This window comes from Gordionus sp. m RMFG-2023, chromosome 3 (assembly GCF_954871325.1).
Source record: "Gordionus sp. m RMFG-2023 chromosome 3, tfGorSpeb1-WG-v2, whole genome shotgun sequence".
In the NCBI taxonomy this organism is placed as follows: domain Eukaryota; kingdom Metazoa; phylum Nematomorpha; class Gordioida; order Chordodea; family Parachordodidae; genus Gordionus; species Gordionus sp. m RMFG-2023.
In genome coordinates, this window is record NC_088777.1 from 29,438,424 (window position 1) to 29,465,562 (window position 27,139).

A 27,139-nucleotide genomic window follows, 5' to 3' on the forward strand; every position below is an offset into this window, starting at 1 on the left:
TCTAATATGTTTCTTTTATAATTTTTTATCTCGACCTAATTATATGAAATTATTCGCAAATATTCGGTTCAGTTCATAAATATTAGAAAATTAAATTTATTCATAAATTTTTTTAATTATTTGTACCCTCTTCCTTGCTGAACATTTTTTTTATTATGCACCTGTTTTGCCAATTCAATCAAAATAATAGATGACTAATTAAAAAATTAAGATTCTACGAAATAAATATTTAATTAAAATTTTTAAATGAATCGTTTTCTAAAATGACATAACAAATGACAGAGTTTTATCTTCAGATACTGCTGGTGAATTGGAGATTCATATTTCAATCGATGATAACATTCCAGAACTATCTTCTATAAGAATCTATTCTGAAATTTCTCGCTATTCAAAATGGAGAAAACAAATACGTTATATTCTACAATCCCAATGAAATATAAAACTTGAAGAAAATTTGCATGGTAAAAATCCATCAGATATATTTTGTTTAATTTTCGGCGAAGACTTATATTAACTAATTGTAGATCAAAGTAATATTTATGCAAAACAAATGAATAGGCCTAATAATGTATAACCATCTCAGATATTAAGAGTTTTATTGGAATTCTATTATTTACTGGATATCATTCGCTTCCACAGGAAAGGATGTATTGGTCTAAATATTTCTATTCCAATAATCCGGAATGCAATGACCCAATTTCAATTACTAAATTTGAAATATAATATTCATTTGGCAGACAATATTAAAATAGATATACATGATAGATTTTATAAAGTTAGGCCTTACAAAACAAATTATCATAAATATATTTTGATTATTTCTTTACCTCAATTAAACTTGTGTCATATTTAAAACAAATGGGATATTTTACTGCTGTAGATAATAGAATAGAGCATTGCGCAGTTGAATCTATAAATGCTGTAGCAAAAAAAGAAAGAGGATATTATGATTATAGGTTCGAAAAATTAAACGAAATATTTAGTTCGTTGGAATGATAATTCGGTAGTGACGAGTATTCCAAGATCTTTTAAAATAAAAATTCCTCAACCAAATATTATCACTGCTAATAACAAACACATGGGTGGACTTGATCTGTGTGATAATCTCATATCTATATATAGAATAAAAAAAGAGGGGAAAAAAGAATGGTGGTCAATATTCACCAATTTTATCGATATAGCCTAAACTGGAAATTCACGAATCGAGATGACAAGAAGAGTTTGCTTGCATTTAGGTAGAAGTTACTACTTCCTTCGAACACCATTAAAAGTTGAAAAAAATTTAAGTACAGGGCACGCGAGCCAGTTTGCATTACAGAGCGAAAACCTTACTGATTTATCTGGAAATTATTACCCAAAATTATAGATGGAAAAAAACATGGATGCAGATACTGCCATATGCACTCAAGAAATATGTGCCAAACATGTCAAATCGCACTTCAAATCAAATGTTTCAATGTTTTCATAATATATAAAAACATTTTCTCGTTTTTATTATAAATTACAAAAAAAGAAATTGTTTTTTAATCTTTTAACATAATTTTTATCTTTTTTAACTTCTTAATGGTTAACGGTGCAGATATGCACCAGGCAAGATTTTCTATTTAGTATTATTATTTTTTAGTTGATTTTTTTAGAATATCATATTTGAGCATTAATCAATATAATTTGAAAAATTTAGCATTTTTATCCACTAGAAAAATCTTGACCATTAATGGGTTAAAAGAAATCTTGTTCTGTATTTTAAGGTAGGTTAACAAAATTTTACTAATTTTTGTTTCCATAGACAAACTTCATTTATTGTGGGACGAGAATCTGCTCTCAGATTATCCGAGCTAGTGTTGTTAAACGGCTCGCATCATGATATATACAGAGTTCCATCTCGTTATTACATCTTGTTTAAGGGTGTGGCTTAGTTTGCTATTAGCTGTAGATTGTTTGAAATATTGTACTATTTTATTTACACCATTTATATTTAAGGCTATTTCAGTTAAACAATTGTCAAAAATATAATGCATTATTTAGTATAGGCATATACTTGCTAGCGTTTCGTCATCTTTCAATGCACTTATAAGATTTGCTCCGTTATCACTCACAACTATGCATTTTTCAAGTTACTTCTGTATATTTTCCTAAAATTGAATTGACTACACTTTTAATATTGACGTTTTTATTCATCCATTGCCCTTGTGACCAAAATAAATGTTTTTAATTTATAATCCTTAATGATAATATGTCTTATAACGGTTAAAAAACTTAGATTTTTATAGTCATCCGTCCAAATATTAGTGATTATGGACAAGTAATTATTATTGATTATGCTTTTAATCTTAAATTTTTTCATGGTATATTTTTGGACCTAGAATATTCAGGAGAGTTTTCCGGTTCACATTTATATTTTGTTATCTTATGTAACACCAATATATATCTCTTGGCCTAGCTTGTAAAATCCTTCACTTTCTGTTGTATTTAAAGATTGAAGATCTTTACAAATAAAATATAACTGACTTTTCTGTAAAAAGTCTAAGCAAAATTTAGCATAAAGTCTTGCGATAAAAAACACCTAAACATAGAAAGAAAATAGAACTAACGATATGATACCGGATGTTGTTTATAAAATGCGGAAGATTTTTAGTTTTCATAAATTATTCTTTTTTAAAAAAGAACTAAATTAAATAAGAAAATATATAATATAATTATAAAATTGCAAATTTATATTTATAAAAAAACAATTTTAAAATTAAAATTTCCGTGATTCACGGGAAATTTATGTTCACGCCCGATCACGCCCGGATTTTGGGAAGGCCCGTACGCTTGGAATTTAAAATTGATTCACACTCACGCCGTGACCCAGCGTGACACGATGGGTCACACGTAATTTCACGGCCCGCGCCCACCTCTAGTAAGAACATTGTACATACAAATTTTTTGAAGGGAAGCGACAACCAAAAAATATGAGGTAAGTAAGTTTAATGTTGTTTATTTTTAAAATAAATAAAAGAAAAATAATCATCATACGATATATTTTTGGTGTAATTTTTTTATGAAGTTAAAAAATATAAACATTGGGGAACCAAATATAAAATTGTTTATTTTTAATAAATAAAGAGAAAATCACACGAATGTAGAATATAATTTTAGGAAGAAAAAATTTTGATATTGTCGTTAGTTTTATAGATAAATTTATATTAATTTTTGTATAATGCCAATCAACCAAAATAAATAAGGTTGATTGATTATAATTATCATAATACAACACGTGATATTTATTTTATGATGTTGAAAAATAATTGTAAAAAATCATTATTTTTATTTTAAAAAATAATATGAGATTTTTTTTCCTTAATGTTTTTTTGGATATTTGAAATTATTGTCTGAAATAATTCGTTTATTATAAATATTTGATATCATATTAATACAATATTAGAATAAAAATATCGTGTTGTTACAAAATAACCGTCTTGAGTTAGTTCCCTTAAATTGTAATTTGAGTATAGTAAGGGATTTTAAGTAAGGTTTTATTTTTTCCCGTAGTATTTTTTTTTCAGTTGGAGACGTGACTACAGGATATTCTTGATACCAAGGTTATTCGTTAAAGGTAAAATCAATATTTTATTTTACATTTTGTATCTCTCCTCAGGACACAACGCAATCACAGTTTTGTTGTTTAAATTTTTTTTAGAAATTTAATTAATAAAATGGTTTTAAGAAAAAAAATAGTTTAAAAAATTTTTTTTTTAGATTAGTTCGATTAACACGCAATCTTTGTAAAATAATATAATTTTCTGTAATAACGTAATTTTAGAGTAAAAATTCGTAATATGCGATGGTGGTGTATTTCGATAAGTATTCTGAGCCTACTTTTATTAATAAAGTTGCCATCTTTAAGGATATGGGTTATAAAATCTTGTAACAGAACATTAATGAATTGGATATAGGCGATCATAGGATTAATAGAAATTATATATTTAATTTATATTATTTTGAAATTTTTATTTGGAAAATGTACTTTGGTTGCGACCAAAGTATATGGTAATTAAAAGAGACACTCCAGTGTCGGCTGATTGTTGGAAAAAAATTTCGGTCTTGGAAAGTAATTTCAATGTGGTTTTAAATGAAATCAAGAACGGCAGACCAGAAATGGTAGAAACTTTGGAATGTAATAACGATGATAGTTTGGATATTGTAGATCTGTAGTTATCCTCCGAGAATTGAAAGAAATAAAAGAAGTAATTAAGATTATATATAAGGATATAAATAAGTTGGTTATTTCGAATAGTAATGGTAATAAAAGCCAAATATGTGGTCCGACGGGGTCAAATGGGAAAAATATCTCCGATGGAAAGAATGGGTTTTCCGGGAATAGAAAAATCTTTGAAGATTTGAAATGTACCCGCTGTGGGTATAAGGGCCACAAGGTAGAGACCTGTGTGGTCAAAGAACAAAATTTTCGTGAGGGTTTTCCGTTAAGGAAATCGACACTAGAAAATTCTAATGTTAGAAAAGTTTCTGGTATCAACACGAATAAATTTGAGGTTCTACAATCGAATTATGGTAAAACCCGTGTGTGTTCTAAATGTAACAAACCGGGACATGTAGCCATGAATTGTACCAAAAATTTACTATATGATTGCAAGTTTAATCATATAGTAAGTAGGAGATCGGGAGGTAGAATTAGTAATAAATAAAAAAACTATACTGAAATGAGATATGATTCTCATAAAAGCCGTGATTTTAACAGAAATGTTTTTCATACTGATGATAAAAATAAAAATAATGAAGATTCTAATAATTTTAGATGGGAGAAATATCCCAAGGGTATTGTTAAATATTCCGATAAGAGGTATGTTAATACTTTCGAATGGGAAAGATATCCCCGTGATATTGTTTAAAAGAATATGAATATTATTAAAGAACCGCTAAATTTCGAGTTGAATTTATGTTCAAATGTAAATTCTCATGAAACTGATGTTTCAAATGAGATAGATATTGATCAGTCAATTAAAACATATGAGATTTTAATGATAGAGCGATTATTCGAACCTTGTCCTTGTCCGAGAGTTACTGTAAGAGTTAACTCGATGGACATTGACATGTTGTTCGACACAGGAACAAGCATTTCAATAATGTCTAGAAAAGATTATTATAAGTATTGGCCTGGGGGTAAACTTGAAAAGGAATCTATGTGTGTCAGACAATTTAATGGGTCTGAAATTGTAGTTTTGGGAAAAACTAAGTTGGGAATAATTCTCCATGATACTACATTTTTCCTAGATTTATGGGTAGTGAAGAAAGAGGTGGAAACCATCATGGGGTGGGATTGGATTGTTAATTTAGGTCCTTTCAATAATTATTGGAATATTTTTGCCACACCTAATGGTTCAGCCCTAAATGAGACTAAAAACAAAAATATTGCAAATAATGCTCGGGAAGAAATTTATGAAATAGAAGGGACGGATTTAACCAAAGAAAAAGGGAATTTAACCCTTAATTCTGAGAGGTATGTAAATTCCACGGAATTGATGGTTGAGGACAATATTAGCATTAATGGGAACCCAATGGTTACTATTGATAGTAATGAATTACATAAAATGCGTGAAGATGTATCTCTTTTAATGAAGAAATATGAAATAATTTTCGAAAAATTAGGTTGTCTTAATGATTATCAAGTGGATGTAAAATTAAAGGAGGGATTTTCACCTATTTTTCTAGCATGTCGACGAGTTCCTTTTGAATGGAAAAAGGAAATTGATGTGGATCAATGGGTTAAGGATGGTATTATTGTTCCAGTGGAATATAGTGTATGGGCAACCCCGTTGGTACCGGTTAAGAAATCAAATGGTAAATTGAGGCTCTGTGCTAATTTCAGAGTAACATTAAATCGGTGGGTAGAAGAGGTTAAATATCCGTTGCCTCGAATTGAGGAAATTTTGGCTCAGTTAAAGGGGGCGAAATATTTTTCAAAGGTTGATTTTTCGTCGGCCTATCTACAATTTTCTTTGAGGGAGGAAATTTGTAAATTATTGACGATAACGATTCCTAAAGGGTTATTCGCTTTTTGTAGATTACCATTAGGGTTGAGTGTGTCGGCCCCTATTTTTCAGCCTACTATGGCGTCCTTGTTACAAGGACTAGAGGGCGTATTTTATTATATGGATGATGTGCTAATTACAGGGATGACACCTGAATAGCATAACCAACGTTTGGAGGAGGTTTTTAAGAGAATTCATGATAAAGGCTTGAGAGCCAGTAAGATGAAAAGCATTTTGGGCGTAACGGAGGTAGAATATTTAGGCCATCAAATAAATGGGATTGAGGTGAAGCCATTACAAAAAAATTTGAAGTATATATTAAGTTTGAAGTAGCCTAATAGTAAGGCTGAGGTGCAGTCCTTTTTGGGTTTGGTAAATTACTACCATCGTTTTATCGAGGATTTTGCGAAGGTAGCTGCCCCGTTGTATGAGTTATTAGGTGTTCATTTTGATTGGAAAATGGAACAACAAGAGGCGTTTGAAATTTTAAAGGGAAAGATTTGGGAAGAGCCAATTTTAGTATGTTTCAACAATGATTTAGAAATCATATTAGCGGTTGATGCATCTAACAAAGGTGTTGGAAGAGTCTTATTACATTTAATTGATGGTGTGGAAAGACCCATCCTGTTTTTCTCGCGAGTTTTTCGGGATGTAGAAACGAGATATTCTGTGATTGAACAGGAGGCCTTGGCCGTGATTTTCGGTTTGACAATGCCGTGAATATTTGATTGGTAAAAAATTTGTAATTTTTACCGACCACAAACCGTTAATTCACCTATTCCGAAAGGATAATAGGGAGTTAATGTTATCTCCCCGGTTGCAGCGTTGGTTATTATTAGTGGGCAGTTTTAACGTAGAGATTAGATATCGTCGAGGCAAGAAGAATCATTTGCCTGATATTTTGTCTAGGTTAGGTTCTGGCTGTGCAGATCCCGAAATAAGTGATACTATAGGTATTGATAGAGAGAAGGCTTTAGTGCGTACTCTGTCATATATTTTAAAGGGAGGTCCTACCAATTGGGAGGATCTGAAAACAAATACTGTAAACGACAAAGATTTAAGTCAGATAAAATTGAGTTTAACAGGAGAAAAACCTTGGAAAGACAAATATAATTCCTATAAAAAAATACAAAAAGAATTGTCAATTGTTGATGATTGTATTATGAGGGGAAACCGGGCCGTAATTCCTTATAAACTACGGAGTAAAATTATGAATTTATTGCATGCCGGACATCAAGGTCGGGACAAGATGAAATATTGGGCTAGGGAATATGTATGGTGGCCTGGTATGGGTAATGATATTGAACGGATTATCAGGAAATGCGTTCCGTGTAATACCTGTGCCCCTATGCCCTGTAAAGAAGTAGGGCAAGTTTGGCCCAGATCAAAGAAACCTTGGGAACGTATCCATATTGATTTCTTTGACCTTGATAAAAAAATCATATTTTTTAGTGGTAGATTCATTTTCCAAAAGGATAGAATATGTAGAAGTGCATGGTTATACCACTAAAGTAGTTATCAAAAAATTAAGGGAATTATATGCCCGATTTGGTTTTCCCGACATGATAGTGTTTGATGGGGGTCCCGCCTTCGTCAGTGATGAGTTCAAACATTTTTGCGCTGAGTCACAGACCCAGCATATTCTTACGCCGCCGTATCATCCCAGCTCGAATGGACAAGCTGAGAGGATGGTAGCAATTGTTAAAAATTGGATTAGGAAGGCTGGTAATCGTAAGGATGAGGCTTGCATGTCTCAGTTATATTAACTTAATTCTCGCAATCGAGAGGGGATCACGCCGGTAGAGTTATTTTTAGGTAAGCAAACACGGGGTCCTTTAGATTTATTGAAACCAAAAGGGAAAATTAGTACCTCAGTGGGAATAAAATTAGGGATAAAATTTTCAGTGGGCCAGAAGGTTTGGGCCAGATTTTCAATAATCGGGGAAAGAGGTCGGGTAATAGTAAACCGGGATTCGAGATTAAGTGAAATTTTGTTAATAACCGGGGTTAGTGTGATCCGTCATCAGATCACATGAAATTGGGGTAAAATATACTCGATTTTTTTTGTTATAATTTTTCTTAAAAGTACTAATTAAATGGTTTATATCGTGTCAGGGTTCAGTATATTGGACCATATTTTTTTTTTATGTTGTTCAATTGATACAAGTTTTTGTGGTCAATTTTGGTCCAATTTTATAGGTCAGTTCAGACAGGTTGATTAAAAAGTTTCTTGTTTTGATATTGTTTGACTTATAAGAATTTTTGTTTGGCATTGATTGACTTATAAAAATTGAAAAATAAAGAATAAACGAGAACTTAGAAGGATATGTTTTTATTTCTTATCAGAGGGTAATATGGATAATGATTTATATGGTAATAGTATGATAAAGTAATTTTAATATTACGGCTGTCAGAGATAAATAAAAAGTTGAAATTGCGGTGATTGGCTTATGGTGAGAAAGAGATAAAAACATTTTTCTTGTATGTTTTTATGTTATGGAGAATTAGGGTTATAGAAAACATGCTTATTTTTGTTTATGTTTTATGTATGGTAGTATAGAAAGAAAAGTATTACGGCTGTGGTACATAAATAAAAGTTAGAGGAAAAAGTTGAATGAACGGTAAAATGCTTATTGTAAAAGGGAGATAAAAACGTTATTTTTGTGTACGTTTTTATGTGTTATAAGATGAGAAATAATTGTTTTCTTGTGGTTGGCACGTGCGTTATGTTGAATTTTTTTTTCGTTTTAATTTTTTTAGTTTATATTATAATAGTCCATGTATTCTCGGCCAGGCCATAAAAGGGAATGTGAAATGTTGTTGTTAAAATAAAATGAAAAGGGAAAGATGGTAGAATGAGGCCTGGTTGAGGTTGTAATTTAAAATTTTTTTTTTATAAAATGTAATTAATAAAAGTTTAATTTTTTTTAAAGTTCCTCAAATTTGTAATTTGAAAATTGTATTAAAAAAAACCAGTTTAATCATTTATTTTTTTAAATTCCCCAAAATTGTAATTTTAAAATTATATAAAAAAAATTTGTACTGAATTTATTCCGTCTCCAATCACGAAAAATTTTTTGCTTGTACTGAATTTATTCCTTCTTCAATCACGGAAATTTTTTTTGCCTAGTTTCAAATACAAATTAACAAACCACAATCACATAATGACCATTGATACCCCTGATGATCCATGATGACACACATAGGACGTAAAAGTAAACAAATGAAGATCAAACCTTCGCACGCTATGAATATGATAGGATGGGGAATTCATATTAGCAGATTACAGTCTTAACCAGTATATGATATCCCTATAGCATACCTTTGTAGGACCATGAATATTCAGTATTCTATTGATGTAATGAGAATTCATATTAATATCCTAACAAGTTATATGATGGTGTCCATATAGTCTACCTTTGGAGGACCATAAATATTCAGTATTCTAGGGATGTTTTTAATAACCAAGAGGCATAGTAAAAGAAAAAAATTCTCGTATTTGCGTAACCTCATCTATTTTATATATAAAATATGATATATATATTTTTTTATATATATATGCCATTGGCCCATAAAGGGGTGGCATGTCGTAGTTTTATAGATAAATTTATATTAATTTTTGTATAATGCCAATCAACCAAAATAAATAAGGTTGATTAGTAGATTATAATCATCATAATACAACACGTGATATTTTTTTATGATGTTGAAAAATAATTGTAAAAAATCATTATTTTTATTTTAAAAAATATTATGAGATTTTTTTTCCTTAATGTTTTTTTGGATATTTGAAATTATTGTCTGAAATAATTCGTTTATTATAAATAATTGATATCATATTAATAAAATATTAGAATAAAAATATCGTGTTGTTACAAAATAAGTCTTGCGTTAGTTCCCTTAAATTGTAATTTGAGTATAGTAAGGGATTCCAAGTAAGGTTTTATTTTTTTAGATATTATAGTTTAATCTCTTCTTTTTTTAAATATGCCTTTTATTCCTAAAAAAAAATATGTTTGGAAAGATAATGGAATATTGGATATGACAAATTTTTCGAAAGTTTAACGAAAAAATTAACTAGTCATCTGCATTTAAAATAGAATTGAAAATATGATATATTCGAGGCGCAAAATATCAATCGAAAATTTACAGCAAAGACGAATTCCGCTTATTTAATCTTAATCTTTTGAATGGTTTGACTTATAAAAATAAAATATGTTTTTCAATTGTTTCACTAGTAATGACACTTCGTCACTGTTCTGAACATATATTCCCATAAAATCTAAGAAATCATCATTAAAAGGCTAAAATAGATTTTTATATAACATATAGAGGCTATTAATTTTATTGTTGAAATTGAACATGAGCAAAATGTTAATCAACAATTTGAAAGGAATGTTCAGGCATTAATGTTATGATGACCCTGCTATTGAATTGAAAGAATAATTTCAAATAGCCTATTTTCAGCTCATAGATGTGGCGTAATATTCGACTGCATTTTGAAATTTTCCACAATATACGAAATAGCAAATTAATGTGGAAGTATAATTTTAAAAAATCGCACCAAATTGTAGTAATTTTAACTTAAAGTGATTAGGACTTGATCTTGCGGATGTCTCAGTTTAGTCAGATCTTATTAATTTAAATATGTCACTTAGTAAAATCAGAAATTTTATATTAAGATGATGTGCCCAATTGCAATATGCTTAAGGATAATGACTACTACATCTCTTTCAAAGTTTACAAATCAAATATATTTTTCTAAATTAAAAATAGTTATTTGAGATGGTATTTGAACCATGAGAGCTATCTTTATTGGCGGTAATTTCTAGTAATTTTAAAGGATTTATAAATGAGTGATTTTAAAAATATTTAAAATTTAAAGCGAGATTATTTTCTTTCAAATTAAATGAAAAGGTAATCAAATAAAAAAAATTGGAAAATAACACTTTTGTTTGCAATTTTGCGTAAGGCGTCAGAATCGGCACTGCATATCGTGGCCTGATTATTAGAGCGCTTCAGATATATTTTTGTTTAAATTGAGATAAAAAAACTTTTAAGTTAAATCATTATTTTGCTAAACTTATTGACTAAAAGAAAATTTGGGATACTGTAAATGTGTTTCGACATCTTCGAGGCAAAGATAATCAATAAATAACCAAGTTAATTGCGCTAGGTGGAATTTTTTTTAAATTTTCTTGTTTTTTTTGTTTTAAATTAAATATCAAAGATTAATAAATTTTTGACCGATATAACACAACTTTATTAATATTTCAATGAAAAAATATTGGAGAAATATAGTAAGTAAAATTTTAATGTTACACTGAAAATAATAAAACTTTTTAAATTAATTATTCATATATTTTTCATTTGCAAAGAGCATTGGCGTACGCAGCGGGGGGGGGGGCAGGGGGCAAATTCCCCCACCCTCCCCCCCAAAGCCAAAATGCAGATGCCGGACATATTTTTCAAAAATATTATTTTTTATATTTTATTATAATTATTCATATCTAGTTATTTTTAAATTTTTATATTATTACCTTTTTCATTTACTAATTTCGTTTTCAAGTTTTCCTTGTGGCGTAATATTTATCTATTATTTTTAAATTTCCCGGTATTATAATTTTCAAATTTCTAGTCATGGATATTAGACTTTTTTTTAAAAACGCTGAAGGTGAAAATCATGCCAAAAAGCAAAAAAGTATAGTATGATAATTTAATAAACAAAAGCTGTGAACTGATGATTTCCTCAAAAGAATCAATTCAAAAGGGGGATATGATTCCCATTTCATCAATAATTGATAAAAATAGGGTTAAAATTGCAAAAGAAAATAGAGGCAAGATAAAACTAACTATTGAGGCTATTTTATATTGTGGTTTGCAAGGCCTAGCACTTCGTGGCCACAAGGATTCAGAAAGCTTAAATTTTAATAATAATGATAACGAAGGCAATTTTCGTGGACTTTTAAAATTTAAAGCATTAGGAGATCCTGTATTAATGGAGAGCCTCATTAGTACCAATAAAAATGCTACTTATCTCAGCCCTAGGATATAAAATGAGATAATTGATATTTGCAACAATATCATTTTAGAAAAATTGATTGTTGAAATCAATTCTGCCTTATGCTTCTCAATTTTGGCAGATGAGACCACGGACATTACTGGCATTGAGCAGATGTCGTTGTGTGCGCGATATGTAGATACTCATAAAAACATTATCAAGGAAATGTTTCTCCAATTTATTCCTGTTTCAAGCATGACTGGGTCTGCTTTAGCTGATGTAATATTTGTGAATCTTAAAAAATTAAAAGTAATAATTAATCTTATTATATAATTATTTAAAAAAATATAGCTAAATATAAATATGATACGTGGGCAAGGGTATGATGGAGCATGTGCAATGAGTGGACAATTCAATAAGCTTCAGGCATTTATTAAAAAAAAATGACCAACAGCTATATATGTCCACAGTGCTGCCCATTCACTCAACTTAGCAATATCGGATTCATGTTCTTTACCATTGATATCAAATTGCTTAGGTTTTTAATTATTAAATTAAATTTTTTATATTTATATCAGGTAAAATATCTAGCATCTATGAGATGTTTAGATACCACAAGCGTCAAAATATTTTGAACAGAATTATATCTGAAACTCCTTACCCAACAAGGAGAAAAAAATTGCAAAAAGCTTGTCCAACAAGATGGAGTCTTCGACATCAAGCAGTAACAGCTTTTATCGAGTTAGAAGAGCCGATTATTAATGCTCTTACAGAAATATCACAATGGTCTGAAAGAGATATTTCTTCAGAAGCAAGCAAGTTACTGGATTCAATACTAGGATGTACTAATAAATTTTTTAATTATACAACTATTTTATGTAATACTTTTCAAAAACCTGATATTGATTGAGATGAGAATAGCAGAGACAATTTTATTAGAACTCAAAGAAATTAGAGCTAATGCTGATGAGGAATTTCATATTTTATATGTTAATGTTGAATCAAAAGCAGAGCTATACGAGTTCAATATTTGTCTCCCTCGACTTGCAGTAAGTCAAACTTATCGTCCAAATATTAATATAGGGTCAATAGAAGAATATTATAAAATAAATGTCTTTATACCTCTTTTGTACATTTATAACCCAAGTAAATGAGGTTTTTAATTTATCAAGAAACACTTATCAATCTGCAGATATTACTTCCGCAAAAGCCCTCTGAAGCTTTTTCAGATGGTGATAGAAAAAAAAATAAAATATTTGGAAGATTTTTATCATGAAGACATTAATGTATCTCATGATGCTTTATTAGCTGAATGCCAACTATGGTATAAAAGATTAACTATGGTTGATATAGTCCCAAAAAATGCTATGATGCTTTGCATCATTTCAAACATCTTTTAGATTATTTTCCCAATATATTGAAATTATTATATATATTAGCAACTCTTCCCATTAGTACTGCAACTAATGAGAGAACATTCTTTTATTTAAGAAGATTAAAAACGTACCTAAGAAGAACAACTTCTGAAAGTAGGTTGAATGGTCTGGCCCTTTTGAATATTCATAGGCATTTGACGCCAAACACGGATGAGATAATTGAAAAATTAGCTCCCTCCCAACGAAGATTGGATTTTACATTATAAAAATATAATGTTTCTATAATATTTTTTGTGCTATCATTTTTTAATGTCTTATATATTTTTCTTTTACATAAAAAATATAATTATTCATATTTCCAACATTTAGATTTTTTATACTTTATATATAAATTTTAAAAGCTCAAAAAAATTTAAATTTCTATTATAGATTATTTATTTTATAGTCATCATATCCTGGTTATATCCACTTAATATTTTATAATTCAGATTTATTTAAAGTATTTATATGCCGCCGGTTATATTCGTTTAATATTTTTTAAATCAAATTTATTTTTATATATCGGTTTATATATTTAATTTTTTATAATTCATATTAATTTAAATTTGTATATTAGAAATAGTTATTAGTCCTAATAAATTTATGCTTGATATTTTTAAATAACCATAATTTTATTTTAAAAAATTTTAATTATCCCCCCCCCCCACACACCAAATTCCTGCGTACGCTACTGATTTAAATAATTAAATGTTAATTAATTGTTTAAAATTTATATATAAAAGTAAACACAATAATAAACCTTATTAGAGCAAAAATACACTACTAGAAAGGAAGTTGTGCTGAAAAATTTTGAAGGAAACATGTAAAATAACATTTTTTACTTTTTTGAAATTTAAATTTTATAAATAAAAACAAACTTTTTTAATTAAGTGAATGTAAAAAACGAATATGCTAGTTCTGTTCAAATTGTCTCAAATAAAAGGGAATGCCGTTCACCATGTTTCTTCTAAAAAAGAATTTTAAATTATAGTTATCGATTTTCAGCTTTTATAAGCCACAGGGAAACTGATTGTGAAATATTCAAAATTTTTAAAATGAGTTATTTCATTTTATGCAATTATCACTTTCATATCAATGCCATACTAAGTAATAAACTTGATTTTTAGGAAAATACCATATACTTCTAAATCTGCCTAAAATATCTCACTATAATAACTTATATTTGAATAATCGAACATTACTTTATAATTTATTACTTTTATTTAGTAAGGTTTAATAAAATATCTTATTCAATTATAATGTAACTTAAATATGGAATTACATTTGTATTTTGCAAAAATCAGAATAAATTTTATCCGGAATTAAAAATACATACAATTTCAACCTAGGAACCATAAGGCAACTAAACTAGTATATTTAACGGTTAGCACTGATTCTATGGTTAATGATAATGTTAGATTTTTCTACTATTAATTAGTTTTTATTTTCATCAAACTGTCATTCTATATTGCCGGTGTAACGCCATAGATTAACTCCAAGATATCATTATGACATATTTACCACCCCCTTTAATAAATAGTATTGAGGAGTAACAAAAATGTAAATTAGATAGAGTAAAATGATCACGTATATTTGTTATTGCTGATATTTTGTAATATATTTGATTTTTCAAATTAAATTTTTAATCGAATTTATTTTTATTTGACTAATTATTAAGTAACAAATTCAAATTTACAGAGTTGATAAAGAATTTTGATATTGTATCTAGATATTATTTTAGAGGTATCTGTATCGGTTTTAGATACTTTTAATGATACATTTTATATACTTTTATTTAACGCTTTTTATATTATATATAAAAATACATGAATGCAAAATTTACTTTATTTCATATGAGCATATAATTTAAATATATATTAAAAAATATTAAGACTACTATAATAAAAAAGTAAATATATATAAAATATTAAAACTTATATATATAAAAAAATATATATATAAATATTATGTCCGAGTTTATCAATAAACCAGACAAATTTTGATATTACAATCCATATCAAGGAATCTGCCATTTACATTTTCAATGGGATTGGTTAATTTTATTATATTATAATATTAAAGAAGAGGATCGCCGGGGTGGCCTAATGGGTAAGATGAAGGCTTGGAAACACGAGCATGAACAAGGACGCGGGTTCAATCCTGGTAAGAACCATAAAAACTTTCAAGTTTTTCTTCGATGAGACATATGGTATGATGAATTTCGGAGCTTAGAGATGACACCCCGGTCACCGACAGGCCTGGACAGCCGGGTGCTAAGGATACCTGTCCAATAAACAAAATGAAGGACACAAATGAAAATATGAATATGAAAGCTAGGGCGTTCCCTCCATGCGACGCGCAGGGTGTAGACCTCCATCCTGTGAAAAGAAAAGTAAAGGTCAAAGCAAAGAAGACAAGACTGGCAAGTTTGAATATTGGGACGCTTAAAAGTAAGACGAGAGAATTGGCATCAATGTTGAACAGGAGAAAAGTTGATATAGCGTGCATACAAGAGACGAAATGGAAAGGACAGAAAACTTTGATGATTGGAGATGGGTATAAATTGTACTATAATGGACTTGTTAGCAATAGGAACGGTGTCGGCATCATCCTCAGCCAAGACCTAACCTCTTCAGTAGTAGAAGTCAACAGGATCTCTGATAGACTAATGAAGATAAAACTCTGCATTGGTCAATCAATAATACACATCCTATCAGTATATGCTCCTCAAACGGGTTGCAAGGAAGAAGAGAAAGATGACTTTAGAGCTATCCTTGATGAAGCTGTAATGGAAATCCCTAAAGATGACCTAGTCATAATTGGTGGTGACTTAAATGCGCATGTGGGGAAAGCAAGAGATAGCTACAAAAGGCATCATGGTGGTTTTGGATACGGAGAAAGAAATGATGAAGGAGAGCACGTACTGAAATTTGCGCAAACCTTCGACCTTGCCTTAACCAACACCTACTATAGGAAAAAAGACAGTCATTTAATAACATATGAAAGTGGTACTAGGAAAACACAGATAGATTACATGCTAATCTCTCGCAGAAGATTAAAAGATGTAATAGACTGCAAAGTCATCCCAGGAGAAGATATCGCCGCGCAACACAAGCTACTAATCATGGATTTACAAATCTCAAATAAATCCACTCAAAATAAGATAAAACTGGAACCATGCATCAAATGGGGCAAATTAAGAACAATGACAGATGCCTTTGCAATCAATGCAAACATTGAAACAATAAATTGCTCACAAGTCAGTGAAAAAATATGGACAGACCTTTCATCCAGATTAATAGACACTGCAAAATCGACGCTAGGCTTGACAAGAGGAGGCAACAAATCACACAAAGAACTATGGTGGTGGAATCAAGAGGTACAAACCACTATACAGGAGAAAAAAGCCCTTTATAAAATATGGTACAAATCCAAAAATGCAGATGACAAGTCAAGATACAAAAAATCCAAGAGATTAGCTACAAAGGCGGTGGCTAGGGCCAAATCTATGGCATACGATGACATGTACGAAGATCTACATACCAAAGAAGGGCAAAATAAAATATACAGATTAGCCAAACAGCGAGAAAAGAACTCTAGGTATATAAACGGAGCTCCGAAAGTAATCAAAAATAAAGATGGGAAATTGATAATAAAGGAAAAAGAAATAATGAATAGATGGAAAGAATATTTTCAGGAGCTTCTCAACTTTAATTCCCACATATTGCATCTCGACGAACACTCCCCTTGTCAAAACCTTGTACAACCTATAACAGAACAAGAAATAATCACATGCCTCAAGCATATGAAAAACAACAAAGCTAGGGGTCCAGACGATATTCCAATAGAAAGCCTTAAAGCACTAGGAGATGATGGAATACATCTCCTCACAAATCTGTACAATAAAATACTTGGAAATGAAGAGGTCCCCCAAAAATGGAGGCAGAGCTATCTAGTTCCTATCTTCAAAAATAAAGGGGATCCACACAATTGTCAAAATTACAGGGGCATAAAACTAATGTCACACTGTCTAAAACTATACGAAAAAATAATAGAAAAAAGATTAAGAGATATAATCGAAATAGGAGAGACACAGTTTGGCTTTATGCCTGGAAGATCAACAACCGATGCTATCCATGCAATTAGGCAAATGAGTGAAAAATACAGGGAAAAGAACAAAAAGCTACACATGGTCTTTCTCGATCTAGAAAAGGCCTTCGATAGAATCCCAAGAAAACTTATCTGGTGGGCGCTACGCCACAAAAAAGTTCCCGAAAAATATATAAGAATAATAGAGGATATGTATATGGGACATACAACAATGGTCCGTAGCACAACAGGTACTTCAGCAGGCTTCACAATAGCCGAAGGAGTTCATCAAGGGTCGGCTCTCAGCCCACTTCTCTTCATTACAGTAATAGATGTATTAGCACAGTCTATACCTCAAACAGTCCCGTGGAATATGATATTTGCAGATGATATTGTAATACTTGCCGAATCCAAGGATGAAATGAAAGAAAGGTTAGTGAATTGGATAAATATCCTAGAAACGCATGGATTAAAAGTAAATAGAGAAAAGACGGAGTATATGGTGATAGGAGGAGATGAAACGGAGAGTATTGATATAAATGATTGGCAGATATCCGCAATTGAAAGCTGCAAATATTTGGGCTCCACTATACAAACAAACGGCACAATAGAAAAAGAGATAAAGAATAAGATTAATCAAGGGTGGTTAAAGTGGAGATCTTTATCTGGAGTGCTATTTGACAAAAGAATCCCACACAAATTAAAGGGAAAAATTTACAGTTCCATAGTACAACCAACTATTCTATATAGTTCGGAAACATGGCCAACCAAAGAATCAGACGAGAGAAGTCTACAAACTATGGAGATGAGAATGCTGAGGATGATTGCTGGGGTAACAAGAAAGGATAAGGTGCGCAGTACAAGAATACTAAATAGTTTAAAGGTAGTGCCCATTAAAACTAAGTTAATGGTAAACAGACTTAGATGGTATGGGCACACAATGAGAAGGCCTATGAACTACATAGGAAATAAAGTTGAAAGTGATGGGCAAACGTAAAAGAGGAAGGCCAAAACTTCAATGGGGCCATAAAGTTAGAGCCAATATAAAGAAGTATAAAATAGATAAAAGAGATTGTACGAATAACATAAAGTGGAGAGAGATGTTGAAGGAGCTTACCACCAGAAAAGGTGAAAGCTAAAGAGAAAAAATAAATAAATAATAATATTAAAGAAGAGGAAGAAGTAATAATCAATGAAGCATCAACAATTTCAGATATTGTTTTTCCATGGCCAATTTGTAAAGCATATTTTAAAATAATCTAAAAATAAATATCTGATTAAAACGTTTGCCATGGCTACCAAAAAATACGAAAATTTCAGTTAGCATTACCTCAACTTGCAACATTGTAAAACATCTAAGGGTAGAGATACTAAATAAATGTTTACAATTGTAATCTTAAGAGAAAACATCAAACACTGTTAATAAAAATAAAAAAGGGAAAGGAGAATAAATCTATTAAAGAAAATATTGGACTAGGCTCGTCCACTTATATTTTGCCAAGAGACCTCATACTTTAACCCAAACTACTTTAGATGATTTAATAACTGCGTTTATTATAACTGGCATTCAGGCATTTTCAATTTTTGCTAGATATTTTGTAGGAAGATAAATATATGTACACAGCTTATTACTGTTCAACCATTTTAAAATAGATTATCAAATTGAGGAATTTTAAACAAATGAGTATGAGATTTTGTTTACCACATCAATATTTAATAATTCTAGGTTTATTAGGACAATATTAGCAACTATGTTCCATCCTTCTTTTAAACTTGATTGGACATTGTTAAGTAGTTGTAATTTATAATTCTCCTTTAAACTATGTTTTGTTTTGGTAATAACATTAAAAATTTTAATTATTTTACTTGTTTTTGTTTTGTTAATGACATTATAAATAGATGAAATTTGTATATTTTTTTAGTATAAAATTAAATCGATTCGTAAATAAAACACAAAAAAAATAATGCTAGCTAATTCGCAATCAGAAGCACCAATTCTCAGAAGTAAACAGACATGGTTACAAATGAATAAAAATTTTAATAAAAACAATTAATACAAAGAATAGTTGAGGAATTATCAAGGTCGATTGCAAACAAATAGCCTGTGAAAAAAAAACAAATAATATAATATCCGATTTTTTTCAGTAACCCATGGCAGCAGATATGATTGTTAGTAATGGTTTAAATTTTCATACTCAACACATTTTAAATAATTTTTTCAAAAATGAATGTCGAGATTTTAGTATTATTAAAGAATATCCTAATATAAAATTGGTATTCATAAAATGTAACACCACTCCTTCATGTGCCCCGGTAGAAAGACTTTTTAGTGTAGCTAAAAAATGCCCTTACAGATAAACGAGGATGCCATGACCGAAATTTTGAAAATATTTTATTACTGAAATCTAATAATTATTTATAATCATTTAAACATATATTTCTTATATTATTTTATATTAAAATCTAAAAATTATTATTTTAGTTATATTTTGATAAATGTGATATCGCGTCAATATATTTTTTGGCTCATTTCATGAATTTTCGCAATAAAATTCTAATTTAGGTTTATGTAAACCTTATATAAGAGTGTAATAAAATTGTATCTGTATCTAGATGACTTTTTAGACGATGTATCTATATCTAGATCAATTTAAAAATAACAACTATGCAAATTTAAAAAATAAAATATTTTTTCTAATTGAGAATTAAAAAAGGCCAATAAAGTAGAGATAAAGATAATGATAAATCAATTCTATTTAAACCTTAATTGTAAATTTAAAGCAGAGACATGCAGGCCCGGCCTATTTTAATTTTAAATATACTCGGGCTGGACCTAAAATATTTAAAAAAATACACGGACCAGGCTTAAAAACAAAAAAAATTAAAAATAATAAATTTTTAAAAAATTCGGGCTGGGCCTGAAAATATAAAACCAAGTCCAGGCCGGGCCGAATTAAAAGAAAATTCGGGCCAAGCAAATGATACCTCTGCAGGTTTCTGTGTAAAAGACTAAAATCAAATTACCATGTCGAATAATAAATATCCATCCAACTGGGTTGGAGAATATGGTAAAAGAAATTTGAGATACCTACATAATTCTGAAATGATTTGACTCCAAAATCAGCAACAGCAACTTTTAAGCTTGATTCATGTAGATGTGAGATAAATATGACAGAAATGTCATTAGCATGCAATTTTGGGTGGATAAAACATATGCTAAACTTGTTGAAAGGTATAGATAAAATGAGTTTTAATATTAATTCTTATGTTACTAATAAATTATGTTAAAATATATTGGATTGTAAACTATTGGAAAGATTGAACGGATTAAAATTTATACTTAAAAAAAATCTTTAAAATTTTTAACAAATTAACTTTGTACATTCTTAAAGAAATATACATGTATCTAGTTACTTTAGCAACACTAGTGCACATCTAAAGAGCATTAAAATCCTTAAAAATAGAATAGATAATTATTTCTCATTTAGATATAAATGGCAAGGAATGAGACAAGGTATTGTTAACTTTATTAAATCTTTCTATCTTTGTCAAAGATTGAATACTATATTTGATAAAACAAGCTTAGAAATGTAGTTCATTCCATAAAACAATTAGGGATGTAGATCTGTTTCTTGTTAGAGAGTAATATGGGATTTTAATTAATTGCAGTTGATTATTTTTCAAAATATGGCGAAACACAGCCTTAAAGCATAAAACGGCACATTCATATTCGTTATTATGCAGGTATGGCAGGGCCAATTATAAATTTATAATAACAATAATTATATTTATAAAGTCAAATTAATGACTAGGGATGAAAATTATAATCACACAGGAGTGGTCAAGAGCTCAACCTGGTATACTATTTGCCTATAATACATCAAGCATGTCCATGAATATAATTTACACTATTGAGATAATTTTTGGCAGAAAATCTGTATGGCCTGTGAGATATGAGTGATATCATTATTTGTATAAGATTAACATTATTTTTATTATTTAAGTATGAAACAGATATAGATCTTGATGTCAATCACTGATAAGGATAAGAAGTGAACAAGCTGTTATCATAAAACCATTAACATATGAGGCATACACAAAGTTGCAACAAAAATATAATGGGCCCAGATTAATAAGCAACGAGATTATAAAACTCGTAATATTGTTAAGAATACTCAAAATTTTTCAAAAATATATCGGGCCAGGTTTGGACAATTAGGCCCGATGCAGATGACTAAATCATATTACCAATCTTATTAATACTTCGATATACCCTTTTAATCACGATCGAATTTTTAGGTTGAATTTTGTTTTGCACTCCTATATTTTTTTTTCAGGAAGAAAGCTATTAATTTAGCAACCTATCTTCTATTTGTATGGTTGCCAAATATTATTTAATAACTACTTTATTTAAGTGTGCATATGTATTATAAAATCGCAGAAAGTCAAAAATATAAATTTATCAATTTTCCTTTAACATTAATCTGAAAGTAAAATTTTCATTAATTTTTAAGATATATAAAAGAATTACATAAGAAAAAAAATATGCACCTCAATAAGCATTTTTCAAGTGAAGATGTATCGAACTGATTGAATTTAATATTGGTATCTTGTGAATATGGACCGTAACCAGCATTTGAGGAACTGTTTGGTTTCCCATCTATATTCAATTAAATAGAAACTTTATTTAGTTAATTCGTTTGCTTTCCTTTTTCTTAAATTATTAATTAAAAGTAATTCTTTCGATCTCGTTTCTCTATTTCTTACACCTCATTTTTGTCATTCCGGCTTGCTTCTCTTTTTCGTTCATTTTTACTTTTTTGCGTAATTTCTTTGATTACTTTCGATTAGGGTTGGCAAAAAATTGTTTTAGGAAAAATCAAATAACTTGATTTTTTTTAATTATAAAGTTATAGATTTAGATTGAAAATATATACATCATAATTTTTTTTACCTAAGTATAATATTTCTTTGTAAGTAAAACGTTAATTCTCCAGGAGATCTAGTCAGGAATTTGTTGAAAAAAAAATATAATCATGAGCTAATTTGATATTTTGTCAAATGAAAAGCTAACGGTCAATCAAAAATTCGATATTTTAAAATTAACTAGTATCAGTGAGTCGAAAAGAAAATAATTCATTTTCTAAAAAGAATACTATTATGCATAGACCTGTGCGCCGGCCGGCCATTTTTTGGCTACTCCGAAAACGCCGCCATTTAAGAAAATCACGCCGGCGCAAAAATTTCTTTTATATTTTATACCTTTTTATTCTAATAATTGGTCAACATCACTCTTGTAATTTTTTAATGTCAATCAGGATTTTGATGAATTTTTATTTTCTACTATTTTAAAATCATAATTATATTGACTCATTATAGAATTGAATCAATCAAAAATCTAAAATTCCAAAAGTTACCATAATTTTACATATTTTTAAAATGGATGTATCTACATTTAATAATTCTATAAATAATTTTAGTATCCTAACTCTGGATAATAAAAAATCCATAGTCTGGAAATTTTTTGCAAAAGAATTAGAGAAATTATTACTGCTCTAAGATATAAAACTGCAGAGGTTGAATTTGAATTCGAGGAATATCAAAGAAAATGTCTAAGTACAATAGATTTAACATCAGACATGTTAGACCTTGACAGCATTGATCCATACCCGGGTACCCGTTTCAAATTGGCAATTCCAATGATAATAATAACAATATTTCCAAGTATATGAAAACCTTAAAATCAATTGTCCCAAGCCCAACACGTTGGCATAATATATTAATTATGCTAGAAAGCATATCTGGATTTAATAAGAATTTGGAAAGCACTTTCTCAAATTATGAATCTGATCTGGTAGAAGAACTATTAGCATTTCTTTCAAAATTTTAAGAAACTGTCGAATTTCTCAAAAAGGGCCTACTTTATACTTGGCGTTACTTTTTAGATGTGAAATTGAAACACATTTAATAGTAAATGATAGTGATAGTTCTAAAATTATTTCACTTAAGGAAAATATACTAAAAAAACTTGCGTTACGATTTCTGGTTTGTAATCTGCAAGTAATATTATATAAGTATATTCTTTTATTTTTTATTTAAAATTATCTAGGTATTAGCTTCTCTTTTAGATCCAAGATTTTAAAAATTGACAATTGTGACGAAAGAAAGAAATTTTTTTGAAAAGTTCGATGCGTTTAACTGAAACATAAAAACACAAAGTATTTAATAGAGCAAAATTGCTCAGCTTCAGAATTTATAATAAAACATCTTAAACTTATAGAGAATGATGATAATCTGGTAGTAAATATAGCTAATGAGGATTAAATTCAAGTTATTTGACAAAATTGGCAAATAAACATTCAACAAATATAAATTATGATTCCAAGTTAGGTGACTTAGAACAAGAATGCCACAGTTTTCTTGGAAAACGACATTCTCGTTCTAAATTTTTGGAGAGAAAAGAAGAGTGAACTTCCCAATCTTTATAGGCTCGACAAAAAAATTCTTTGCATTCCGGCTACTAGCACACTTTGTGAAAGAGTTTTCTCTACCGCTGGATTGACGTTAAATTCAAGGAGATCATCATTATGTCCCGAAAATTTAAATAAAATAATTTTTATACGTGATATTATAAAATTACGAAATCGATTTTGGATATAATAAGTTTTCTATTAAAAAATATGCCGAGATATCTGTAGAATAGTTAGTGTATATTTATTTGTTTTTTTTTAAAAAAATTAATAAGCAATTAAAAATATTTATGTTATAAAAATTAATAACTGCGCCGATTTTATTGACGGCGGCTAAAAATCGGCGCGCCGCCAGCCGTCGATTAGATTTTTGAAAATTGCGCCGGCCGCCGATAGTTTCGTCGGCGCACAGGTCTAATTATGCATATCCAAACCAAATATAACTTTTACAAATTTAAAATTTTATCCTTTTGGCTAATGAAATAATAGTGGTTTTAATATCTTTACTACTATTGTTATTGAGGATAAATCAATTGTTTATAAAAAAATATTAGACAAATTAAATAAACAATCTAATTATTTCAAATCATGCTAAAATTCCAAGCCGTTTAATAAAATGTTCCGAGAAAATAATAAAAAAAAATGAATGATGGTTAGCAGGACCATTTAATTCATAGTAAAACAATCAACAACTATTCCAAACTTAGGAACCATTTAAGAAAACTAGTTATCTTTAAAACAATTTAATTCAAAAACAAATGTTGAGTATATGCAAGGTTGCAATGCATTGTGAAAGTTACGCATAAAAATTCTTTATTTTAATTTTAACTAGATTTTGGAAGATATCATGATAATTCTCTTATAATATTAAAAAACAAATAGATTATTATTTTTAAATTGTATTGTATTCTAATTATAATGATAAAATCATTTTTATGCTAAATATAGTAAAATAAAATTTTTAAAAACTAATGTTTCTGTTAATTTTACTAAATTTGATCAGTCTTTATTTTTCTGGATTACAAACCCTGAACCCGAACCGAGTTCAGAGATATTTCACTGAGCCTTAACCCTTTTTTAGAAGGAGAGTTCATAGCCCTGAATTTAACATGCTAATTATTTTTTTTAAATATTAAATAATTTCTAAATACATTGAGATTAAATTATACAATTAATAGTTGTGGTATTAGTTTATATATAAAATTTATTTAATTCTAAAATAATCTAATCTTTCCTTATATTAAGTATTTGATCAAATTTAGTAAATAGATTTTTATTAAATATATTGATTTAAATCAAATTGATTTTATTGGCCAACCCTATTTTCGATCTATATCATTTTTTTGAAAAACAATAACGAAATTTATAAATATTACATACCTTTCAAAAGATTATTCGCTTTGTATTCTTGATAAGTTGAATTGATCTCGCCTAGGTCTAGAGAAATGTCCCAAAATGGGTCTATGGTAGTTGAAATGCTTCTGTGTTTATATATTAGCCTTTTTAATAATAGTGAATCTCTAATCTAGTTAATGTCTAATTTATTATAATTAACTCCCTTTAAGCTCATTTATCGCCTCTTTAACTTTAACATAATTAATGTTTTATTTAATTTAATTATTGTATATCCTAAGCTTTTTTAAAATATATAATAAAAAAGGATACTTATTAGGTTAAAATAAGAAATTTGAAAAACTATCGAGAAAATTATATAAATGATCATTTTTTGAAAAAGGTTAATTGAGTATTACTAAAAATTTCATATATAAAATAAAAACATGAATTATATCCGTAAAAAAAATTAAAATAGGTGAAAGGTATATTTCATTTAGCATAAGAATGTGGTGTAGAATTATTAGCTAAACTGACATTATTAATATAATAAAACATATTCATATTATGTAATAAAATAATATTTCGATTAAATTCTGAGCAGGGTAAGGCATTATTACTAGTCATGTATCGGATCCACACCGGTATTGATTATTTTCGAAAAAGTATGATCGGCCGAATATCGTTTAAAATCCGATTAAATTTTTATAATCGCTTAAAACTATATTTAATATTTAGCACACCCATTTTTATATAAAAAATGAACACTCAAATAAAAATATTTAAAAAATATTCATGAATCATCATCGTAATTTATGCCCTCATTAATTTAGATAATTAATCACAATCATTCCAATTACTTTTAATATTTTATTCTAAAAAATATTGTCATAAAAAATAAGATTTGTTTGTTAACTAAATAAAAGACATTAGATACAAATTAAAATATATTGATAGACATTAATTTATTTAAATAATTGAAAAATATATGGTGCATTCTATATGAAATTGACAAATCTTTCAAGATTTTCGTGACGACCTTCCTTGAATTAAATTCGGTATATGCAATGTACCATTGATGAGTATCAATTTATTAAACGATTTTTATCTAGCTCTCGGATGGAGTTATGATATATTGACATTTTTGATCAATCATATCTCAAATTCAAATATGAATAAAGACATGACATAAATTAAGGAGATCGCAAAAGGTTAAAAAGAAAATTAAAAATAACCAAAAATTAAAGTAATATTTTAAAAAATTACATTTAAATATGTTTAAAAATATAAAAAATAAGGATTTCCTTTTTTAAGTGGAAATTTTCCCTTTTTAGAACCTTTCCTATTTTGATCGGACATTCACTTTTCGCAAATGCATTATAGCGAATATGTTAATACAAAAACTAGAGCTATGCCGACATTAAATATCGGATCGAACCGCCACCAATATTTAGCGTTTTCAAAAAATATCGAATCGGGCCGATACCTGTACAAATCGATTCGATCTTTTTACAATTTTTTTATTATTTTATGTTATATATTTATAGTTTATTTTACATTATTATAATATTTCTAAAGATTTTTTTATTTATTTTTAAAACAATGGAAATGCACAAAACCCCCTAAATTTTATTTATTTAAATTGAAAATCAAAGAAAAACTAGTAACAAATTAAATAATCGAACTAGATAGTAATGTAGATGACCTGTTATACTTGAAAAAATCAAAATATATTTTAAAAAATCTTTATATCTAGATGGTATAATAACATATTTTTCATATTTTATCTAGTATTGCTTG

At 28.7% G+C, this 27,139-nt stretch overlaps 1 protein-coding gene across 4 annotated transcripts in view; it reads right to left on the bottom strand.

Annotated features, from left to right (window-relative positions):
* LOC135926092 (ubiquitin carboxyl-terminal hydrolase 22-like) overlaps positions 1–27,139 on the bottom strand; it is an 89,468-nt gene that overhangs the window by 15,582 nt on the left and 46,747 nt on the right. For all 4 annotated transcript variants that reach the window (XM_065461772.1, XM_065461775.1, XM_065461773.1 and 1 more), the window contains 2 exons: positions 25,388–25,488; positions 22,089–22,197 (listed from right to left, as the gene is read on the bottom strand). In XM_065461772.1, the coding sequence (XP_065317844.1) occupies positions 22,089–22,197; positions 25,388–25,488 (210 nt within the window). The remainder of the gene's footprint in view (positions 1–22,088; positions 22,198–25,387; positions 25,489–27,139) is intronic.